We start from the raw sequence: 19,232 nt of genomic DNA on the forward strand, positions 1-19,232 counted from the left end.
ACAGCTGGCAACACTCCCATTGCACTGTATCTCGTCAACAGGCAAAGCACGACGCTACAGTACGAGGCTACAGTATTGCCTAAAATACATTGTCATTGAGGTCTTCTTCAATATTGTCATGCTGTCATCTCCGAATCATAGGCTACAGTAGCCAAGCGCCTGCACTGCTAGTCAACGTGACGTCACACTCAGCATGGCGGTCAAGGTGACTCCGTCAATATTTCTTATAAGAAATTAATATTACTTGTATTTAAACGGTTTATTTATATTGGATATGGACGCTAGTTTACCGATGCGGACGCATATATTATATACTTTTTTTTTACGAACAGAATGGTCATCTTTCAGCATCTTTTCGTGGGCACGTCGGCCTTGGAGAGATAATTGAGTAATGTTTACCTTGTTACAGTGTATTGTTTATTGATCTAATGGAAGTTATTCCGCTACTTTTATTGTATAGCACGTTTATTGTGGTGAAGGTCGAGTAGGCGGTTCAGTAATGAAAATAGCAAAGGCGACCATGTTGCTGGTGGCAGGGCTGATATTCAACTGTAGACTACGAGTCCTGTAGCCTATTACTGATTTTTCAAACATCGAACCTTCAAAGACAAGCAACCGATTGCTGTCTCCGCACTAATTATTTTATTATATTGTAGCCTATGCAGTGTCGTTGCGTCCTATGGAATTCTCATACTGTCATTGTATTACCAGATTCATCAAGGTTTGGATTTGATGACTCCAACTGTATATTTTAGGTGGAAACAACCGCAAGAGGCGATTCCAATGAGCTGAGGACTATATTTCTGAAGGTAAGACTGTCATTCACAAGTGGTCCCAATATTGCTATGGCACTAAAATAGTCATTATTTATATTCTTTGATTCTTTAAATGCAGCTGTTCTTGGATGAATGAAAAGAGCATGCAGCTTTTAATTTATTGTCTTTAATGATAACCTAGATTGTAAGGCAAAGCTACATTATGGAAAAGCTACTGAGACCATCATTTAACTCTCTCTCTCTCTCTCTCTCTCTCTCTCACACACACACACACACACACACACACACACACACACACACACACACACACACACACACACACACACACACGACACACACACACACACACACACACACATACATGCACACACACACACACACACACAAACACACACACTCACACATACACACACACACACACACAGAGAGAGAGCGAGAGAGAGATACACTTGAGTGTGCTGCCTCTACTGTTCAATACTACAAGGAAAGGTCACACAAATGCTTGGACTAATTCTGGATCACCTTCACCAAGGAATTTCTCCTTGCCTGACTTCTTTTAGGGTGTGACATTTACTTGGATCTTCAGATGTCTGGAAGATACAGATGTTTTTGCAAATCATTTCAAACATGTGTTCTTGTGCTTTACAAAGTCACACATAGTAACAAGCAGAAGGCTGCTAGGCCATTGTTAGGAGTGTAAACATGTTTCTTGCAACAGACAGCACCAGGGAGGGACTCCTTATTTGACCTAGTACTATTTTAGGACCTTCTTCTTTCTTCATACAACACTGCATTGATTAATTCTGAAAGCACCCCAATTAATATTAGGCATAGCTGTTTTAATATGCACCTGTAATTAATATTAGGCATAGCTGTTTTAATATGCACCTGTAATTAATATTAGGCATAGCTGTTTTAATATGCACCTTTAATTAGTAATAAACATATCACACTGAAATAGCTAGTTAATTAATGGATGAAAGGGCCATTTTGTCCAACCTGCCTAATCTGATCAAGAAGCACTTGAGGCTTGTTGTGAAGATAAATTGATGCCAAATGATGTAGTGAATAAATGGGTTAATAAATTGGTTGGAATTAATACTTTCACTTAAAACATTAACTCAAGAGTGTGCAGTGAGATGTGGTCTCAAATGCAGTCTTTGTAAAGGTCTCTTTCTTTCTCTCTCTTTTACTGTCTCTCACTCTTTCTTCTTTTATTTTTCACTCTCTCACTCTCTCACTCCCTCTGACCCCCCCCCCCCCCTCTCTCTCTCTCTCTCTCTCTCTCTCTCTCTCTCTCTCTCTCTCTCTCTCTCTCTCTCTCTCTCTCTCTCTCTCTCTCCCTCTCTCTCTCTCTCTCTTTCGCTCTTGCTCACTCCCTCTCTCTCCCTGTGCTTGGCTGTATACCCAGAGCCTGGCCTTTATGCTGCCAGTTCATGCAGTGCTTGTGTTTCCTGAGCTATCTCTGTTCCAGCTTGTAACCCAACCCTGACTCCAAAACTGACCTTTCATTTTCTAAAGCCTAGACGAGAGGTCAGTTTTAGCACCACCAGTGCTAAAAATGCTGTTCCTATTCTCTTTCTAAGCAGTGCACATGCATTCAATGCACATTAGTCCCCTGTAGCTCAGTTGGTAGAGCATGGCACTTGCAACGCCAGGGTTGTGGGTTCGTTTCCCATGGGGGGCCAGTATCAAAATGTATGCACTCACTAACTGTAAGTCACTCTGGATAAGAGCGTCTGCTAAATGACTAAAATGTAAATGTATGTGTAAAGTTATAAATGGATTTGATTATAACTGTCTGTGTCTTAATTTAGAAATACATTTTTCAGATGACTTGGCAGTCCCTTGCAATGCCACAGCTGAAGCCCTAATGTCACATATCATTATACGCTGCTCTAGTACTTATCTATTACATTGTACTTACAACATCCCATATTGTATATGAAATATAATATACTGCACTGCACTTATCTCCATACATGATTGTGACACTTAACATGATAGTGGTTTGTGAAGCTTTGTTGCCTTGATGACTTGCTACACTACAGCTTGTGCTGTGTCATTGTGGGTAAAAAAAAAGAACATAAAAGAATAACCAATTTCTCTCTAGGAGGTAATAATACATCTTGAAACTTTATTGAAGTGTTTTGAAAGCAAGTAGCTGAAGTTCTCTATCTGTTTATTCACTGAACAACTCAAATAAATTACTAGAACACAATGAATTGCAAGAACTAGATTGTTTTTGAACTATGGTATTTTTGCCTAGCATTGATGGAATGTCTAGAAGCACATAATATAAATCAAAATAAGTATAACTATGGAGACAAAATCAAGATAGAAACACAGACACACTATTGTCAGAAGTAAAGTTAACTGTAAGTGTTGTCAGATACAGTAGGTGTGATATAACTGTGATATAACGCAAAGAAAGGCTGTGTTGGGAAAGTGACTCCAGGCATGGAGTTTTGTATGAGTATGAGTTTGTATTGAGTTTCTGAGCATTTACATTTTACACTCATCTGGGTCTTTTGTCTCCCTTCAGCATGCCAGTGTGGTTGAGGATGGGGAGCATTACATGTCCCCCAGGGACTTTGTGCAGAACTTCCTGGGTCTGCACAACCAGCCGGACCACAACCGGAAGACTGTGCAGCTGATCGCTGGAGTAGCTGACACCAGCAAGGATGGGTAAGTCTACTTCCACTACGTGTCATCTTTTGCACATTTATCATTCCAGTGTTAATACGAAATTGTAACTATTTTGCACTATGGCCTATTTATTGCCTTACCTCCATAACTTACTACATTCGCACACACTGTATATATATTTTCTGTTGTATTTTTGACTTTATGTTTTGTTTACCCCATATGTAACTCTGTGTTGTTGTTTTTATCGCACTGCTTTGCTTTATCTTGGCCAGGTCGCAGTTGTAAATGAGAACTTGTTCTCAACTGGCTTACCTGGTTAAATAAAGGTTATATAAAAAAAAATAGATGATCCTCAACATTAGTGACCCTGATATAGAAGGGGTTAACAAGAGTTTCTACAAGACATCATACAGCGGAAATGGAATTGAGATTTTTTAAAGAAAAAAAGGGTCAAACTAACATTTTGATGACTGTTTCACTACCTACAAGATCCCAATGTAACCATGTGATACACACAATGTGGTTCTAAATGTTACGTGAACAGATATAGGATCTTAATTTGACCACACTGTTGCAGGAGAACTTTCCTGCAATTCAGGAAATGTAAAACTTGTAGTGTATTTGAGGTTTAAAAAGGCTTCTGAAGTTAATAACTTCCACTTTGAAATTTCAGACCTGATTTTCCCTAATGAAAAATGTATCAACCCCTACAAAAAATTTCCATTAATTATAATCCACATAAAAATTCACATTTCCTGTTGCTGCAGGATTATCCTGCTGTAGCAAACTGGCTCAAATTAAGATCCTACATCTGTATTGGTGTAGACAAGGAGTAGTAAAGAGAAATCAGTCACATGGAGAAAGTGATTAATGATTAATCACAAGGTTGTTCACATTGCCTGAATAGCCATCTTCATCAGTTGTTTAACACCCCATGTTTGTTTTTATTGAATATCTACCTGATAAGATAAGCGGACGTATTATTTGCATAATGCCAAAGACTGGAGATAGCATCTCGTTTAAATAAAACTAAACAGCACGTTCCTATCCACACCATAGACTGTAGAGCATATTATAAACATGGGTCAAATAAATAGTTATACAGCACTTGACCTTTTCTTGAAAAGAAAATGCTCCAACATCTAAAAGTGGTTGTTTTAACGACTGTTGCTTTTGCTCACTTTTATGTAAATGATACAGGTAGGCTACAGTTATTTGTGTGCTCAAATGAAGTTAGGGTTCCTGATGTACCTTTGAATTTGCAGAGAAATGTCATTTTTTCAGATAGTACTCTTTCTTTCTTGTCCAAACAGACTGATCTCTTTCCAGGAGTTTCTGGCCTTTGAATCGGTTCTGTGTGTCCCAGATGCCCTTTTCATAGTTGCCTTTCAGTTGTTTGACAAGACTGGCACAGGGGACATCTCATTTGGTATGTACATGGGGATGCCCAATGACCTGGTGTGTGGATGGCTGTCCTGTTGCATCCCAGTCCTGTCTGTTTCATGTCATAATCATGTCATAGCTAATGGGCACAGCATCAGTAGAGCGTTTACCTAGGGGCAATGACCATACACTTTCCCATTGTGCAAGACCCATTTCTATGTAAGAAGTGGATGATATAAGATGAATATATCTCATGTATAACTAAGGACCTTGTGCAATAAGGTGCTGTATAGCTGTTTTCAGTGTAGAAAATGAATGTAGGTCTCGCATGTGTGCTTAGTGTTTATTCAGTTTGTGCGCTAGTGTGTCTCTCTATACTGGGCTTCTGGAGACTGCAGAGTAGTATAGGGTTGGTCAGTCAGCAGCTTCTATTCTAGAGGTGTCGTCTAAGCGAAGAATAGTCTCAGCTCTGAGAGAGCTGTGGGTAATACCACATCATAACAAGTCACATCTTTACAGGACAAAAGAGTGGTTGCAATGCTCATTGTGCAGCACGGGTCCCCATGAAGGCGATAGAAAATGAAGGCAGTGCTCAGACACAGTGTCCTAGATATGCTTAGAACTCACACAACATGATGGCGATGGGATTGTCAGCAAGGCCATATTCCCCCTCTGTGCATATCGACTGGATTTGTAGGTTCCCAGAAATGAGATAAGGACATATATTGTATGTTTTTTGTTTTTCTTTCAATCTCTTGATGTTACTCATCAATCTTTCATTTGGCAGCCAATGTGCGGGACATCTTCAGCCAGACCACAGTGCACCACCACATCCCCTTCAACTGGGACTGTGAGTTCATCAGGCTACACTTTGGCAATGACAGAAAGAAGAATCTCAGCTACCTGGAGTTCACTCAGTTTCTGCAGGTACTGTATAGGCATGGACATTACCAGCCACCTTATGAACAGTACAAATGTTGGAGGCAATTTTTCTATCATGGTTTAGGTAGACATGGGCGGATTATAATAGCATAATAAACACACCATTATGTAACGTATTGAAGCTGTAACAAGTATAAGTAATCACCAAAACAGGGAGGGCTATGTACAGTGGGGGAAAAATGTATTTAGTCAGCCACCAATTGTGCAAGTTCTCCCACTTAAAAAGATGAGAGAGGCCTGTAATTCATCATAGGTACACGTCAACTATGACAGACAAAATGAGAAAAAAAATCCAGAAAATCACATTGTAGGATTTTTAATGAATTTATTTGCAAATTATGGTGGAAAATAAGTATTTGGTCACCTACAAACAAGCAATATTTCTGGCTCTCACAGACCTGTAACTTCTTCTTTAAGAGGCTCCTCTGTCCTCCACTCGTTACCTGTATTAATGGCACCTGTTTGAACTTGTTATCAGTATAAAATACACCTGTCCACAACCTCAAACAGTCACACTCCAAACTCCACTATGGCCAAGACCAAAGAGCTGTCAAAGGACACCAGAAACAAAATTGTAGACCTGCACCAGGCTGGGAAGACTGAATCTGCAATAGGTAAGCAGCTTGGTTTGAAGAAATCAACTGTGGGAGCAATTATTAGGAAATGGAAGACATACAAGACCACTGATAATCTCCCTCGATCTGGGGCTCCACGCAAGATCTCACCCCGTGGGGTCAAAATGATCACAAGAACGGTGAGCAAAAATCCCAGAACCACACGGGGGGACCTAGTGAATGACCTGCAGAGAGCTGGGACCAAAGTAACAAAGCCTACCATCAGTAACACACTACGCCGCCAGGGACTCAAATCCTGCAGTGCCAGACGTGTCCCCCTGCTTAAGCCAGTACATGTCCAGGCCCATCTGAAGTTTGCTAGAGTGCATTTGGATGATCCAGAAAAGGATTGGGAGAATGTCATATGGTCAGATGAAACCAAAATATAACTTTTTGGTAAAAACTCAACTCGTCGTGTTTGGAGGACAAAGAATGCCGAGTTGCATCCAAAGAACACCATACCTACTGTGAAGCATGGGGGTGGAAACATCATGCTTTGGGGCTGTTTTTCTGCAAAGGGACCAGGACGACTGATCCGTGTAAAGGAAAGAATGAATGGGGCCATGTATCATGCTATTTTGAGTGAAAACCTCCTTCCATCAGCAAGGGCATTGAAGATGAAACGTGGCTGGGTCTTTCAGCATGACAATGATCCCAAACACACCGCCCGGGCAACGAAGGAGTGGCTTCGTAAGAAGCATTTCAAGGTCCTGGAGTGGCCTAGCCAGTCTCCAGATCTCAACCCCATAGAAAATCTTTGGAGGGAGTTGAAAGTCCGTGTTGCCCAGCGACAGCCCCAAAACATCACTGCTCTAGAGGAGATCTGCATGGAGGAATGGGCCAAAATACCAGCAACAGTGTGTGAAAGCCTTGTGAAGACTTACAGAAAACGTTTGACCTGTGTCATTGCCAACAAAGGGTATATAACAAAGTATTGAGAAACTTTTGTTATTGACCAAATACTTATTTTCCACCATAATTTGCAAATAAATTCATTAAAAATCCTACAATGTGATTTTCTAGAGAAAAAAATTCTAATTTTGTCTGTCATAGTTGACGTGTACCTATGATGAAAATTACAGGCCTCTCTCATCTTTTTAAGTGGGAGAACTTGCACAATTGGTGGCTGACTAAATACTTTTTTCCCCCACTGTATGTGAGTATTATATGAGCCATAAAGCCAGTAGTACAGTGCCTTGCAAAAGTATTCATCCCCCTTGGCGTTTTTTCCTATTTTGTTGCATTACAACCTGTAATTTAAATGGATTTTTATTTGGATTTCATGTAATGGACATACACAAAATAGTCCAAATTGGTGAAGTGAAATGAAAAAAAGAACTTGTTTAAAAAAAATCAAAAAAATAAATAATGGAAAAGTGGTGCGTGCATATGTATTCACCCCCTTTGCTATGAAGCCCCTAAATAAGATCTGGTGCAACCAATTACCTTCAGAAGTCACATAATTAGTTGAATAGAGTCCACCTGTGTGCAATCTAAGTGTCACATGATCTGTCACATGATCTCAGTATATATACACCTGTTCTGAAAGGCCCCAGAGTCTGCAACACCACTAAGCAAGGGGCACCACCAAGCAAGCGGCACCATGAAGACCAAGGAGCTCTCCAAACAGGTCAGGGACAAAGTTGTGGAGAAGTACAGATCAGGGTTGGGTTATAAAAAAATATCCAAAACTTTGAACATCCCACGGAGCACCATTAAATCCATTATTAAGAAATGGAAAGAATATGGCACCACAACAAACCTGCCAAGAGAGGGCTGCCCACCAAAACTCACGGACCAGGCAAGGAGGGCATTAATCAGAGAGGCAACAAAGAGACCAAAGATAACCCTGAAGGAGCTGCAAAGCTCCACAGTGGAGATTGGAGTATCTGTCCATAGGACTACTTTAAGCCGTACACTCCACAGAGCTGGGGTTTACGGAAGAGTGGCCAGAAAAAAGCCATTGCTTAAAGAAAAAAATAAGCTAACACGTTTGGTGTTCGCAAAAAGGCATGTGGGAGACTCCCCAAACATATGGAAGAAGGTACTCTGGTCAGATGAGACTAAAATTGAGCTTTTTGGCCACTGGGCAAAAATCCCAGTGGCTAGATGTGACAAGCTTATAGAGACATACCCCAAGAGACTTGCAGCTGTAATTGCTGTAAAACGTGGCTCTACAAAGTATTGACTTTGGGGGGGGTGAATAGTTATGCACGCTCAAGTTTTCTGTTTTTTTGTCTTATTTCTTGTTTGTTTCACAATAAAAAATATGGTGGTAGTGGTAGGCATGTTGTGTAAATCAAATGAAACAAACCCCAAAAAAATCTATTTTAATTCCAGGTTGTAAGGCAACAAAATAGAAAAAATGCCAAGGGGGGTGAATACTTTCGCAAGCCACTGTATGGCTGTGGACGTAGCTTGTTTGGAGTGAAGGGGTTTGTGGGCTCAGATGATGAGCAGGGTGGTCTGGGAGTTGGAATGGCTTGGCTGTGGTTCCACTACTCTACTGTGTGTAAAGCCTCAGCAGTTTGCGGTGGATCATGGTTGACTAAGGGTTCCCACCAGCGCACAAGGACTCTTGTGTGTGACCTTTTCATTCAAACCAACATTTGGTTTAGCTGTTATTTCTCTGCTGATGTTTTGTAACATTGTTTCCAGCTAATACATTCTTGAATGTGATTCAGCTAAATCTAACATAGTCATAAACAAAACTGCTGAAAGTTTAGTGCATTTTTTAACAGAATATGTCCTTCCACCTTCTGGAGGTTACATTGTTCCAGTCTAACTGGAATTAAAAAACATAACTGTTAGTATACAAGGAAAGTAAACAGCGCCTGTAGTGTGGGTCTTATGTGCTACAGTATCCATCTTTAGTGCAGCATCCAAGTACTGTACAGATCTTAATTTGATCACTCTTTTGTTGCTGAGAATTTTCCTGCACAGCAGGAAATGCAAACTTGTAGTGTATTTGAGGTTTAAAAGGTCTTTCTAAAGTTTGTAATTTCCACTTTAAAATGTCAGACTTGATTTAACTTAACGAAAAGTGTATCAGCCCCTACAAAAAATGTCAATTTATTATAATCCACATTTCCTGTTGCTGCAGGACTATTTTCCTGCTGTAGCAAACTGGCTTGAATTAAGATCCTACATCTGTACCTGCATTTGGGTATCAAAGTAATCCCCAACTCTTACAAGATATGGAGTAAAAGTGTATAGTATAAAAAGTTACCATGATGCACTGTTTTCTGTTATGGCACAATGAGTTATGTATATAGATGAGAAGTATCCGCTGCTATTATGTGATCAGCTTTGACAGCAGAGCTGACCCTGGGGCAGTGGCCCCCCTGCTTCCCCTCTGATTGCATGGCTGTCCTATTGAATCATCCCTGTGCTCCTCCCGACACACCTGCCTGCTGTCCTGCACAGGCCTGGGATCAGACTTCAGGGGGACATGGTTTTTATTAGACTCCTGAGAGACAGCGATGATTACAAGAGCCAGGGTCTAACACTGTCACATCTAATGCTTCCACATGCGCCAAACTGCGTCCGACATCGTCCAACATGATGTCATGTTTTTTTCCAATGTTCCATTTCATCCAAGTTAATTTAATGCGTTTATGTCACAGGAGCCTGCTCTTTGTATATTTTGTTCAAACTTATACCCTTTCCTCTCAATGTAGGAGCTGCAGTTGGAGCATGCCCGCCAGGCGTTTGCCCAGAAGGATAAGAGCAAGATTGGTACCATCTCTGCCATGGACTTCAGCGACATCATGGCCACCATCCGCCACCATATGCTCACCCCCTTTGTGGAGGAGAACCTGGTCTCAGTTAGTTAGAGACAGCTATGGTTTCCCAGTTTCAACATTAGATTATTGTAAGGGCACTGTGTGCATGAGGAGACCTCACAGTGTCTGTTCCTCTCTCCATAGGCGGCTGGAGGCAGCACTTCCCACATGGTGAGCTTCTCCTACTTCAATGCCTTCAACGCCCTCCTTAACAACATGGAGCTGATCCGCAAGATCTACAGCACACTAGCTGGCACATACAAGGATACCCTCGTCACCAAAGGTACACATGTAGGATCTTAATTTGAGCAAGTTTGCTACAACAGGATATAATCCTGCAGCAACAGGAAATGTGAATAATTGTGTGGATTATAATTAATATACATTTTTACAGGGGTTGGTAAATTGAAGGAAAATTAAGTCTGAAATTTGTAAGTGGAAATTTCAAACTTCAGAAGCCTTTTTAAACCTCAAATACACTACAAATTTAAAATTTCCGGCATTGCAGGAAAGTCCTCTTGCAACAGGGTGATCAAATTAAGATTCTACATTTGTAGCCTACTCCTGCTCATACCTCATTTGAGAGTGAGGAAATGTGATTTCATACATGAACTGAGGCTGTACAGTACTATCATGGGTGTTTCACCTCTCTTGACAGAATGGTGTCAGGAAACACAATATAATTTTTCCTTAGCTCTAAGTAAATAAGGTCAATTAACACTGTAATATTATGTTTTACAGTGGGGGAAAAACGTATTTAGTCAGCCACCAATTGTGCAAGTTCTCCCACTTAAAAAGATGAGAGAGGCCTGTAATTTTCATCATAGGTACACGTCAACTATGACAGACAAAATGAGAGAGAAAAATCCAGAAAATCACATTGTAGGATTTTTAATGAATTTATTTGCAAATTATGGTGGAAAATAAGTATTTGGTCAATAACAAAAGTTTCTCAATACTTTGTTATATACCCTTTGTTGGCAATGACACAGGTCAAACGTTTTCTGTAAGTCTTCACAAGGCTTTCACACACTGTTGCTGGTATTTTGGCCCATTCCTCCATGCAGATCTCCTCTAGAGCAGTGATGTTTTGGGGCTGTCGCTGGGCAACACGGACTTTCAACTCCCTCCAAAGATTTTCTATGGGGTTGAGATCTGGAGACTGGCTAGGCCACTCCAGGACCTTGAAATGCTTCTTACGAAGCCACTCCTTCGTTGCCCGGGTGGTGTGTTTGGGATCATTGTCATGCTGAAAGACCCAGCCACGTTTCATCTTCAATGCCCTTGCTGATGGAAGGAGGTTTTCACTCAAAATCTCACGATACATGGCCCCAATCATTCTTTCCTTTACACGGATAAGTCGTCCTGGTCCCTTTGCAGAAAAACAGCCCCAAAGCATGATGTTTCCACCCCCATGCTTCACAGTAGGTATGGTGTTCTTTGGATGCAACTCAGCATTCTTTGTCCTCCAAACACGACGAGTTGAGTTTTTACCAAAAAGTTATATTTAGGTTTCATCTGACCATATGACATTCTCCCAATCCTCTTCTGGATCATCCAAATGCACTCTAGCAAACTTCAGACGGGCCTGGACATGTACTGGCTTAAGCAGGGGGACACGTCTGGCACTGCAGGATTTGAGTCCCTGGCGGCGTAGTGTGTTACTGATGGTAGGCTTTGTTACTTTGGTCCCAGCTCTCTGTTGGTCATTCACTAGGTCCCCCCGTGTGGTTCTGGGATTTTTGCTCACCGTTCTTGTGATAATTTTGACCCCACGGGGTGAGATCTTGCGTGGAGCCCCAGATCGAGGGAGATTATCAGTGGTCTTGTATGTCTTCCATTTCCTAATAATTGCTCCTACAGTTGATTTCTTCAAACCAAGCTGCTTACCTATTGCAGATTCAGTCTTCCCAGCCTGGTGCAGGTCTACAATTTTGTTTCTGGTGTCCTTTGACAGCTCTTTGATCTTGGCCATAGTGGAGTTTGGAGTGTGACTGTTTGAGGTTGTGGACAGGTGTCTTTTATACTGATAACAAGTTCAAACAGGTGCCATTAATACAGGTAACGCAGTGGAGGACAGAGGAGCCTCTTAAAGAAGAAGTTACAGGTCTGTGAGAGCCAGAAATCTTGCTTGTTTGTAGGTGACCAAATACTTATTTTCCACCATAATTTGCAAATAAATTCATAAAAAATCCTACAATGTGATTTTCTGGATTTTTTTCCCTCAATTTGTCTGTCATAGTTGACGTGTACCTATGATGAAAATTACAGGCCTCTCTCATCTTTTTAAGTGGGAGAACTTGCACAATTGGTGGCTGACTAAATACTTTTTTCCCCCACTGTATTAGTTTAGACTGTTCCCTTAGATCTGTGGAATTGATAGTTGACCTGTTCTGATAGTGATAGTTATTTATGTTATATTTTCCCTTTCACCTTTGCAGTGTACTGCTGATGTGGTTGGTTACCCTTGCAGCAGGTCTACCCACCCACTGTATCCCTACATCCCTAGTCTTAGTAAGTGACCCCCTGCCTGGTTTTTCTTACATAACATGCCTTCCTCTGTTCCGTATTGTTCCACAGAAGAGTTTGTTAGTGCTGCCAACAAGTTTGGTCAGATCAATCCAATGGAAATTGACATCCTGTACCAGCTCTCTGGTCTCCACGCTCATTCTGGGTAAGGTTCAAACTCTCTCCAGTCTCAGTGACACATCACCGGTGCTTTGTGCTTTTTACTCACACGCATACAACATGGCCTTTGCATGGCCAAATATTGAATTACTGTCCTCCACATGAATTCAATATATCTAACACATTTATTGTAAATAGCTTTTTCTGATGAATCTGTGAATGGAAAAAAAATTACATTTATATTTATTGGATGTAAATTATAAGTTATTGCCCATTCAGTTTAACAACTGTGGCTCCACTGGTTGATTTACAAGAGAAACGTAAGCATGGATACAGACTTTACGATGCGTTGGGCCAGTGAGGAATATCTGTGTATCACTGGCATTAAGACAGCTTTATTTACTGCTTGAGTTGTGGGAATATATCCAGCTTTGTTTGTCTGTTGTGTATACAAACTCATATTAAAGCTGCAATAACCTCAAGTTATAAGGCTGTAAAATGTCTGTGGAAAATCTTGCATCACCTCCGTGTGAGGGATGCTGTGTTTGGTTTTCCTGGCGTAACGTTGTGATTCTCCCCTGCTGTTCTTAAGAAAGCTCAACTTGGCGGACATCGAGAGGATAGCACCATTGGAGGAGGGCGCACTCCCATACCACCTGGCTGAGATCCAAAGACAGGTACCCTGCTGAATGACTGACCACATGGAGTTACCTGCTGCCTTTTATCTACTGCATGCCTTCTTCTCCCACTATGCTTTCTTATTAGAGCGCAACAAAAGGGAGTGTTTGATGACGTAATTAGCAGAGGGTTGATGTTTTCTCTTTCTTTGTGAATGTGCATTATGAACACCTAGGATAAAAGCATGTCCCATTTTATTCAGTGTGGACATATACATCAGACACAATCACATATCTGTGAAGCTTTTATCAGGATGGCTTTTCAGGAGTCTGCTAGTGTGTGGAGCATCTGGCTAAATCTGTTTAGAGTAGGAGGCTAGGAGCACAGTGAGAGTGCTGGAGAGATGTGGATCTAGGAGGCGGAAATAGTTCCTATCTTTCCGAACGACACAGCTCTGTAAATCAGACTGTGGTCAGGCCTTGGTCCACTCACGCTCCGGGACTTCAGCTCAGAGGTCTGGAATGTGGCTTTGGGGAAAAAGGAATGACAAGAACATGTTGGTGTTCTCAGGTCTGCCCCTTTGTGGAAGTAGGATAATTGCTTAAACCCTTTGATCAAGGCCTCGATCTCATTAGCATGCTGCCTTCAGTGAAAGCAGCTGGGGAGGTGGATGGGCCTGATCTGGGAGATGTTGCTCACTACACCAAGGAGGGCAGACACACTCCAACTGTTACTTAGCCAGTGTAATAATTAATGTAGAGACGTATCTCTACATGGGAAAGGCTTGTGGGATTAAGCTGTTACACGGCAGCACAGAGAAAACAAAGGGGCTCCACTTTCAACATCAAGAACAAAACCAGAGATCAGGCAGATAACACAAAATTATGCTTAGTTGAAAAAAATTCAACTAAGCATGAGGCCTTCAACCTCTCACTAGCTTCATCGTAATCAATGGATAGTTCTGGAAAGTTCTCCTACACAGTACTGTATCCGTAGCCAGAGTGTCTATGTCGTGACATACAATACTGGCTTATGAATAAGACTTATACCACGACAAGATGTCTACATTCCATAGCTTCCCTCCTCTGTTGAGTGGTCCATAACATTTTTCTTTCCACAATGTATCTGGTTCACTACAGTTTAATAGAAGTCGATTCATTCCTGGTGTTCTGATCTCCCGTCTTTTCTCCCTCAACAGCAAGCTCACGGGGATCCACATCGGTCTGTCTTGCTCCAGGCTGCAGAGTCTGCTTACAGGTTCGGTCTGGGCGCACTCGCTGGAGGTGAGTGACATGTCTACGGAAGAGCCCCCGGCCCACTGAGGGGTAACCCAAGCTGGTCAGACTGGCGCACTGAGTCCCTGGGGCCGGGTCTGCCCATTGTGCTTCAGGGAGAGGTGCTCTGATCTGAGGCTCCCGCATTGTGCTGCTGTGCCACTGGTGGCTCCAGGCTGTCTTTGGAGCCGGAGCTTTGGAATGACACAAATCTTCCGGAACCGCTATGGAATCTCTGTCTAATTACTCTGGGAGGAACTGATACAAGGAACCTCTGACATGACAGCCATTGAGATAGGCACAGACACAGAGAGAGAGAGAGAGAGAGAGAGTGTGTATGTACAGTGGGGAAAAAAAGTATTTAGTCAGCCACCAATTGTGCAAGTTCTCCCACTTAAAAAGATGAGAGAGGCCTGTAATTTTCATCATAGGTACATGTCAACTATGACAGACAAAATGAGAAAAAAAATCCAGAAAATCACATTGTAGGATTTTTAATGAATTTATTTGCAAATTATGGTGGAAAATAAGTATTTGGTCAATAACAAAAGTTTCTCAATACTTTGTTATATACCCTTTGTTGGCAATGACACAGGTCAAATGTTTTCTGTAAGTCTTCACAAGGTTTTCACACACTGTTGCTGGTATTTTGGCCCATTCCTCCATGCAGATCTCCTCTAGAGCAGTGATGTTTTGGGGCTGTCGCTGGGCAACACGGACTTTCAACTCCCTCCAAAGATTTTCTATGGGGTTGAGATCTGGAGACTGGCTAGGCCACTCCAGGACCTTGAAATGCTTCTTACGAAGCCACTCCTTCGTTGCCAGGGTGGTGTGTTTGGGATCATTGTCATGCTGAAAGACCCAGCCACATTTCATCTTCAATGCCCTTGCTGATGGAAGGAGGTTTTCACTCAAAATCTCACGATACATGGCCCCAATCATTCTTTCCTTTACACGGATAAGTCGTCCTGGTCCCTTTGCAGAAAAACAGCCCCAAAGCATGATGTTTCCACCCCCATGCTTCACAGTAGGTATGGTGTTCTTTGAATGCAACTCAGCATTCTTTGTCCTCCAAACACGACGAGTTGAGTTTTTACCAAAAAGTTCTATTTTGGTTTCATCTGACCATATGACATTCTCCCAATCCTCTTCTGGATCATCCAAATGCACTCTAATAAACTTCAGACGGGCCTGGACATGTACTGGCTTAAGCAGGGGGACACGTCTGGCACTGTAGGATTTGAGTCCCTGGCGGCGTAGTGTGTTACTGATGGTAGGCTTTGTTACTTTGGTCCCAGCTCTCTGCAGGTCATTCACTAGGTCCCCCCGTGTGGTTCTGGGATTTTTGCTCACCGTTCTTGTGATCATTTTGACCCCACGGGGTGAGATCTTGCGTGGAGCCCCAGATCGAGGGAGATTATCAGTGGTCTTGTATGTCTTCCATTTCCTAATAATTGCTCCCACAGTTGATTTCTTCAAACCAAGCTGCTTACCTATTGCAGATTCAGTCTTCCCAGCCTGGTGCAGGTCTACAATTTTGTTTCTGGTGTCCTTTGACAGCTCTTTGGTCTTGGCCATAGTGGAGTTTGGAGTGTGACTGTTTGAGGTTGTGGACAGGTGTCTTTTATACTGATAACAAATTCAAACAGGTGCCATTAATACAGGTAACGAGTGGAGGACAGAGGAGCCTCTTAAAGAAGAAGTTACAGGTCTGTGAGAGCCAGAAATCTTGCTTGTTTGTAGGTGACCAAATACTTATTTTCCACCATAATTAGCAAATAAATTCATTAAAGATCCTACAATGTGATTTTCTGGATTTCTTTTCCTCATTTTGTCTGTCATAGTTGACGTGTACCTATGATGAAAATTACAGGCCTCTCTCATCTTTTTAAGTCGGAGAACTTGCACAATTGGTGGCTGACTAAATACTTTTTTTCCCCACTGTATGTGCGTGTGTGTGTGTGAGTGCAACCAACATGCAACTTCCTAAGACCCTATGTCTTTGTGGGCTGTGGGTCTTTGAACCAGCTGCTGAGGAAGGTGATCAGTTCTGAATGATCAATGGACAGTTGAGGGAAATCGGTGCCTCTCCATGGCGATGATGAGACCTTTCTCAACCTCTCTTGCTGATGAAGGGTGTCAGCTCTTTGCATGCTTGAGAGCCAGAGTCATTACAAGGCCTTTGATGTCAGAGACAAGACATGACAAGCCGCTGTGGCTAAGAGCTGCATTTAGGGAAACCTGCTGCATGGCTGCCTCGTCAGACAATAGACACAATCTACACAACGGCTCTCCCACAGACTCCATAGTCAATACTCTGTCTGGGCCTAATGACTGTTGTTCTTGTTTATATGCCCACAGCAAAACAATAAAACACCAATCTTTAGCTATACTATACTAACCAATCTTTAGTACCTAAAAACTGTCTGCTAAATAGTTAAAATAATTATACATATATTTGCTGTGAATATATGAAGATCATAGAATATTATCACCAAGAAGAGTATGTTGATGGTGTGAATACAGTATGTTGATGGTGTGTGTACAGTATGTTGATGGTGTAAATACAGTATGTTGATGGTGTAAATACAGTATGTTGATGGTGTGAATACAGTATGTTGATGGTTTGAATACAGTATGTTGATGGTGTGAATACAGTATGTTGATGGTGTGAATACAGTATGTTGATGGTGTGTGATTTTCAGCCACGGGTGCGACCGCTGTGTACCCCATTGATCTGGTGAAGACCCGTATGCAGAACCAGCGCTCCACCAGCTCCTTCGTAGGAGAGCTCATGTACAAGAACAGCTTCGACTGTGCCAAGAAAGTGTTCCGATATGAGGGATTCTTTGGATTCTACAGAGGTATAAACTAAAGCATGGTGAATGGGTTTCTATTATGTAATGCTAGATACGGTCATCGGGTCCTCCAAAACAAGTTATGTTGTTCTGCCAGGATCATCATCCGCATGGTTTGCATAATAGCAGAAACATTTGCCTTCATGTTCTAAATTCACCAAGTCCATGGAGGGCCACATTGTCATTACCTAGCTAGCTGAAAACGTCCCAGAGGAAAAACGCAAACAGAACTCATGTAGAAGTGTCAGATCCATGTTTTCCAGTGTAGTGATAACGGTGCTGAAGGCTTGTGATATATAAAACTCCCACAGTGAGAGGGCTCTCAGATGAAGGAAGTCAAGACTGCCATCTACTGCTGCCTCCGTCACTGCAGCTCTTTGTTAGTCCTCTCTGCTCTGTCCTCCTTCCTCCCTCTTTATCTTTCCACACTGATGAGAGGGGGATTGACTGAGAGACAGACATGCTTGACTGTTTTCTGGCTGCATACCATGAGGAGTCACTCACTAGCTCCTTCAGAAGTTTATCTGGCTCACTGAAGGACGGACGGTGAAACAGTACAGTGGTTATCAGCGCTATAGCACTGACCCCCCTCCCACCAGGGCCACACAGCTCTCTCTGTTCCACACGACACTGGGATCAGGCCACAACAATGCTGAGCCCATACAACTGCCAGTGTCATATTTGAGCTTTTTGTTCATTTGAATGGGAGGCATTGTCGTTTGGTGCATCAGATGTATCAGCCGTATCTGTAAATATTGATTGTTTATTTTACCCAGACAAGAATCATGCTGATTTCATTGTAGGGACTGTCAGTGGATGCATTCATTTCCAGTCAGTGTCTTCCTCTGACAGGAAATCTAAAAGGTCTCCATGAATACTGTTTTGCAGGTCTCGTACCACAGCTTATCGGTGTTGCCCCAGAGAAAGCTATCAAACTCACGGTAAGTCATTACAATCATTTCCCTTAGAGTGCCTTCACTTTCATTGCACAATAAGGAAAAGTTGTACCCTTCGTATGTTGAACATGAATACCATCTCACAGAAAATACAATACGTCTTCCAAAATCCAAGACGTGACTAGATGCACTCATTGTCATTCTCCTTGAGGATTTATTTCTTTAAAAGTGTGCTTTGTGCTTGTCTGATTATCTTCTCTTTTCTTACAGATGAATGACTTTGTAAGAGACAAATTCACCACAGAAGATAACACCATTCCCCTGTTTGCAGAAGTCCTGGCTGGTGCAACTGTAAGTATTGACGTGAGGATGTCTTCGTATAGACAGTCTGTCTATACAGAGTGAGGGCTGAAAATACTCTTGTGCTTCATGCAAAGCAAAGTTAAAGTGTTGGCATTGACTCACATAAATCTAATTGACCTTGATGTGGGGGAAGTGAAACAAGATTTTTGTTGAAACTAAAACATTCTGTAAGATTTTCTCTTTCAGTTTATGAACATTTGCATCTCATGGGTGTACATTTTGAATTCCAGACATTGAGCCAAGAACGGGAGGACATTTTTGTGGTTTTCAAACTCCTTCAACTTCAAGGTTTAGCTTAATTCTTTCTGACTGATATGAAAATACAATTATAAGCTTTTCATTTTCAATTAGAATTACGGATATTGAGTTATTGTATATAAATGTAAGCTCTAATTCAAGCTTCCCGCCAGTGTATTGACATCCTAAATAACTAGGGGGGCTGAATA

General features: G+C 41.9%; 1 protein-coding gene across 2 annotated transcripts in view; it reads left to right on the forward strand.

The window, feature by feature from the left end:
• Positions 1 to 19,232, forward strand: part of LOC121552391 (calcium-binding mitochondrial carrier protein Aralar1-like) — a 24,130-nt gene continuing 4,898 nt past the window's right edge. The window contains exons 1-13 of one of the 2 annotated variants that reach the window (XM_041865292.2): positions 1 to 205; positions 756 to 809; positions 3,322 to 3,464; positions 4,739 to 4,854; positions 5,596 to 5,735; positions 10,045 to 10,185; positions 10,294 to 10,432; positions 12,730 to 12,823; positions 13,370 to 13,454; positions 14,594 to 14,678; positions 17,375 to 17,533; positions 18,416 to 18,468; positions 18,694 to 18,774. In XM_041865292.2, coding sequence (XP_041721226.1) covers positions 194 to 205; positions 756 to 809; positions 3,322 to 3,464; positions 4,739 to 4,854; positions 5,596 to 5,735; positions 10,045 to 10,185; positions 10,294 to 10,432; positions 12,730 to 12,823; positions 13,370 to 13,454; positions 14,594 to 14,678; positions 17,375 to 17,533; positions 18,416 to 18,468; positions 18,694 to 18,774 — 1,302 coding nt within the window. In that variant the 5' untranslated portion in view covers positions 1 to 193. Of the gene's footprint in view, positions 206 to 755; positions 810 to 3,321; positions 3,465 to 4,738; positions 4,855 to 5,595; positions 5,736 to 10,044; positions 10,192 to 10,293; positions 10,433 to 12,729; positions 12,824 to 13,369; positions 13,455 to 14,593; positions 14,679 to 17,374; positions 17,534 to 18,415; positions 18,469 to 18,693; positions 18,775 to 19,232 lie in introns of both variants that reach the window. The other variant, XM_041865283.2, reaches the window with a different exon arrangement.

Source organism: Coregonus clupeaformis, chromosome 4 (assembly GCF_020615455.1).
Source record: "Coregonus clupeaformis isolate EN_2021a chromosome 4, ASM2061545v1, whole genome shotgun sequence".
Lineage (NCBI taxonomy): Eukaryota > Metazoa > Chordata > Actinopteri > Salmoniformes > Salmonidae > Coregonus > Coregonus clupeaformis.